General features: G+C 67.1%; 2 protein-coding genes across 2 annotated transcripts; both read left to right on the top strand.

Annotated features, from left to right (window-relative positions):
* Positions 1-356: 356 nt before the first annotated feature.
* VDBG_03280 (predicted protein) lies at positions 357-1,461 on the top strand (the record flags this gene model as incomplete). The annotated part of the gene is made up of 2 exons (XM_003007095.1): positions 357-953; positions 1,063-1,461. The coding sequence occupies 2 exons, from the start codon at positions 357-359 to the stop codon at positions 1,459-1,461; spliced, it is 996 nt and encodes a 331-aa protein (XP_003007141.1).
* A 1,364-nt stretch (positions 1,462-2,825) lies between these two features.
* On the top strand, positions 2,826-3,374 carry VDBG_03281 (conserved hypothetical protein; the record flags this gene model as incomplete). Its single annotated transcript, XM_003007096.1, has 1 exon — positions 2,826-3,374. The coding sequence occupies one exon, from the start codon at positions 2,826-2,828 to the stop codon at positions 3,372-3,374; it is 549 nt and encodes a 182-aa protein (XP_003007142.1).
* Between the last annotated feature and the right edge of the window lie 516 nt (positions 3,375-3,890).

Raw genomic sequence — 3,890 nt, forward strand, 5'->3', positions numbered from 1 at the left:
CACGTACACGCTGAGCGCATTGACTTTCCGGTGCGAAGCTCGAGGGCAGGCAAGGCCAAGGTCGGGCTCAAGAGGGGACGCGAGCGGCCGGGCACGGCGTCCAGGGCACGGCGGGGCACAAGGGCAAGCAGCGGCAACGAGAGGCGTCCGCGTCGTCGGATGACGAGCGGCACGGTGTTTCTAAACGACCGAGGCAGCAGCAGCAGCAGCAGCCGCAGCCCACAGAGAATGTCAAGGCTCGTCAGCCAGCCAAGGGCAGCCTTGACGTGCGACAGCCAGCCAAGGGCAATCTTGTGCGGCAGCCAGCCAAGGGCAATCTTCACGTGCAACAACCAGCCAAGGGCCCCGTGCGAAAGATGGTCCCGACGAGGACAGAGGCGCACCCGGGACCGACCAAGACGCAGCTGCTGCCGGCCAGGACGCAGCTGCTGCCGGCCAAGCCGCTCGCACGCCCGACCCAGCCCCGAAGACACGGTTCCGAGAGGCCGCTGCCGTCAGCACGGCCACCTTCAACGAGGCCACCACCCGGCAGGCCAGGATCATCGGCAGGATCATCGGCAGGCCCATCGGCGGCGGCGGCGCGGTCACCGTCCCTGAGCCAGCCGTCGTGCGACCACTACAGCATCAGCTCGGAGGCGTCGACGCCGAGCCGCGACCTGCCGCCGCCCAAGGACGAGATCCTGCGGGTCAAGGGGCAGATCTACCGCAAGCCGCAGGACTTTTGCAACAACCAGAAGATCGCGTGCCTCGACATCTTCCACGAGGCGTCGCTCGCGTGCCGGCGGGCGACGCCGAACCAGGCGCAGGAGCGGGCGTTCCTGCACGGCCTCTTCGAGAACGGCTGGCGCAGCGAGCTGGGACCGCCGGCGGCGCCGAAGCTGGCGCGGCGGCAGGTCACGCGGACGCGGCGCGAGATTGGCATCATCAAGGAGGACGTGCTGCCGACGCAGAAGGTATTTTTTTTTCCTCTTTTTTTTTTTTTTTTTTTTCTCTCTTTCTTTCCTTCTTTTCTTTGCATCTCTTGGGCGTCCCCCCGCGTCGTTCAGCATTGACATCGCACAGGGCAAGGCGCAGAGCGACGTGCGGCGCAAGGGCGCGTCCGTGTTCGCGCGGATCCGGGTCAGCGACGACGGGCGGCTGGCGTGGGGCTACAGCGACGCCAACAACCGGCGGTGCGGTGCCAGTACGTGGCGTGGGCACGGAGGAGGAGGGGGCGCGGGCGTACGAGGAGGCGATCGCGGCGTGGGACAGGGCCGAGGTCGAGCGCGTCACGGGGTTCAACATGGAGCTCGCCGTGTACCTGGCGCGGCTGTGGACGGCGCACTGGAAGCGCTGCGGGTACCCGACGCGGGTGCCGGTGCGGCACGGGGGCGAGGGCTTTGCGGCGTTGGTGAGCATGGCCGAGCTGGTGCGGCGGTGACCTGGCAACGAGCGCGGTGCTGGGTGAGGGGAGGGTTCTGAGAGGAGGGTTCTGAGAGGAGGAGAGGAGGCGAGGAGGGTTGCTGAGAGGAGGCGAGGAGGCGAGGCTGAGGGTGAAGAGTTGGGGTGGTCTTCAGGGCAGCGAATTCACAGCAGGGACCTTGAGCACCTGAGGTACCTAAGGCCCCTGAGGTAGGTGCCTACCTACGGTGCCTACCTCAGCCCTGGCGGTTTGGAAGACCCCTGTCACGCAGAGATCCATTGGCTGCCATCGCTCGTCACGGCTGGATCAGGTAGAAAGCAAGCCCGCGCTAGGCCGCAACGGGGCGTGAGTAAACAAGGCCTGGCCTGCGCCTTCGGTACACGCCGCTGGCATGCCCCCGGCGCCCGAGCCCCAGGTACACGCCGTTTGAGATGCTCTGCGCCTGTGCCTTCAGTACACGCTGCTGGGACGCCCTGGAGCCTCAGCCCCAGGTACATGTCCACGCCGCTGGCGATGCCCTGGCTGATGCCCTGAGACAGCGGCCCTCTGAGACGGCCCTCTGCGTCCCTGCCTGGCTCCCCTGTTTGGCTCCCCGCGGCAGGCGTGTCGGTCGGTGCGCGTGGGGTCGAGCATTTGTTTACTTCGACTGCATCTCGCCTCTGCCTGCCTCTTCTTTTATTCTTCCTCTCTCTCACATCCTCAGCCATTGACTCTTCGGCCATTGTCTTTTCGGCCATCGACTTGAGGCCTCGACGCTGACAATTGACGCCAGGCCTCGATCTGACAATTGACGCCAGGCCGCGATCTGACAATTGACGCCAGGCCTCGAGCTGACAAGTAACGCCAGGCCATCCATGGTGGACGCAACCTCACCTTGCTTCTTCTCGCCACCCACCCTCGCTGCCTATGACACGACCAACGCCTGCCCCTCGCCATCATCACCAGCGCCAAACCGCCACCATGGACAGTGACCTCCCCATTGCCCTGCGACGCACACGTCGAAGCACTGCTGGGCCCCGAGCCGTCCAGGGCCCCTCTGCACCGTCCTCGACCGCCAAACGCCGTGTCCGCTTCTCTGCTCCAGGCCCCATTCTCACCCACGCAACCCCCGCCTCGGCATCATCCTCTTCCTCCTCTTCCTCCTCCCCCGCCTCCTCCGCCTCCTCCTCGGCATCTTCCTCCTCCTCTTCTTTTACCACAGGCCTCACGCCCATGATCCGCCGCACATCTCTCGCGCGGGGCGTCACGCCCGCAAAGCGTCGCCACTCGACGCCCGCCCGCACCACTGCATCCGGCAGCGGCCTCGCCCGCCGCCCCGGCCGCCTCGTCGCCTCTGGTCCGCGAGGTCCACTTCGAGCCGCTGCGTCAAGTCCTCGACGGCCGCGTCCAGCGCCGCCTGCGCCGCAACGGCCTCAGCGAGGAGATGAACGCCATCCAGGACGAGAAGAAGGCCGCCGCCCGCGCCGCCCACGCCGAGATTGCCCGTCTGCGCGCCCAGCTGCGTGACAAGGATGCCGAGATTTACCAGCTCCAAAACGCCACCATCATCCTCGACACGGACAGGATATGGGCCCTCGAGAAGGAGCTCGACGACCTCAAGGACCAGCTCGACAACAAGACGGTCGAGAACAGCCGCACCTATGCCTGGACGCTGGCCGCCAAGGACCCTTTTGCCGATGACGGCATGGACACGGCGACTGAAGACGACGACAACGACGCCGGCGGCGATGACCGCTTCGACGACGACCGCTTTGGCGACGTGACCATGGCCGAACTGGCCTGCAGCACGCCGACCCGCGCGAGGACCTCGTTCCCGACGCCGCCCCTGACGAGCCCTGCCCTGCCGAAGACGCCCTCGGCCTGGCGCGCCGCCATCGTTCAACCGCCGACGCCCGACGCCCGTGACACGGCCGTGCAGGTGTCGCTGCTCGACCCGGCGAAGCAGGACCTCGAGACGAAGTCGACTCGATGAGGCGGGAGATACTGAAGCTCACAACCACCCTCGAAGCCTACACGGCGTTGACGTCGCGCCTCGCATCCCGCCTCTCTGCCTTTTCACCACCCGACGCACCCGCGACGCCCCAATCTCCTGCGACGCCCCAGTCTCCTGCGACGCCCACAGACCGGTCCACGCACCACGAATCCCCGGCCACACCCGCAGACCACCCCCTCGAGGCCCAGCTCGCCCACCTCCTGCGCACAACAGCCGACCGCTCCGCCGCCCTCATCACCCTGACATGCTCCATCTCGAGCCTCGGCTTCCCCGGCGCCGACGCGGCCGAGATCGTGGCCTCCCTCTCCTCGGCCTTCCGCACCGCCCGCCTCGAGCTCGAGTACCTGACGCCCGGCGAGATCGCACTGCCGCTCTCGGCCCACGGCGCCGAGGTCCTCGACCTCTTGCTGACGCGCCTCCGCGCCCTCTCCACTAAGGCGCGCGAGGCTGACGACTGGCGTCGACGATTACCACTAGCAGGAGCTCTCCCGTGCG

The sequence above is a fragment of the Verticillium alfalfae genome, genomic scaffold, assembly GCF_000150825.1.
Source record: "Verticillium alfalfae VaMs.102 supercont1.3 genomic scaffold, whole genome shotgun sequence".
Lineage (NCBI taxonomy): Eukaryota > Fungi > Ascomycota > Sordariomycetes > Glomerellales > Plectosphaerellaceae > Verticillium > Verticillium alfalfae.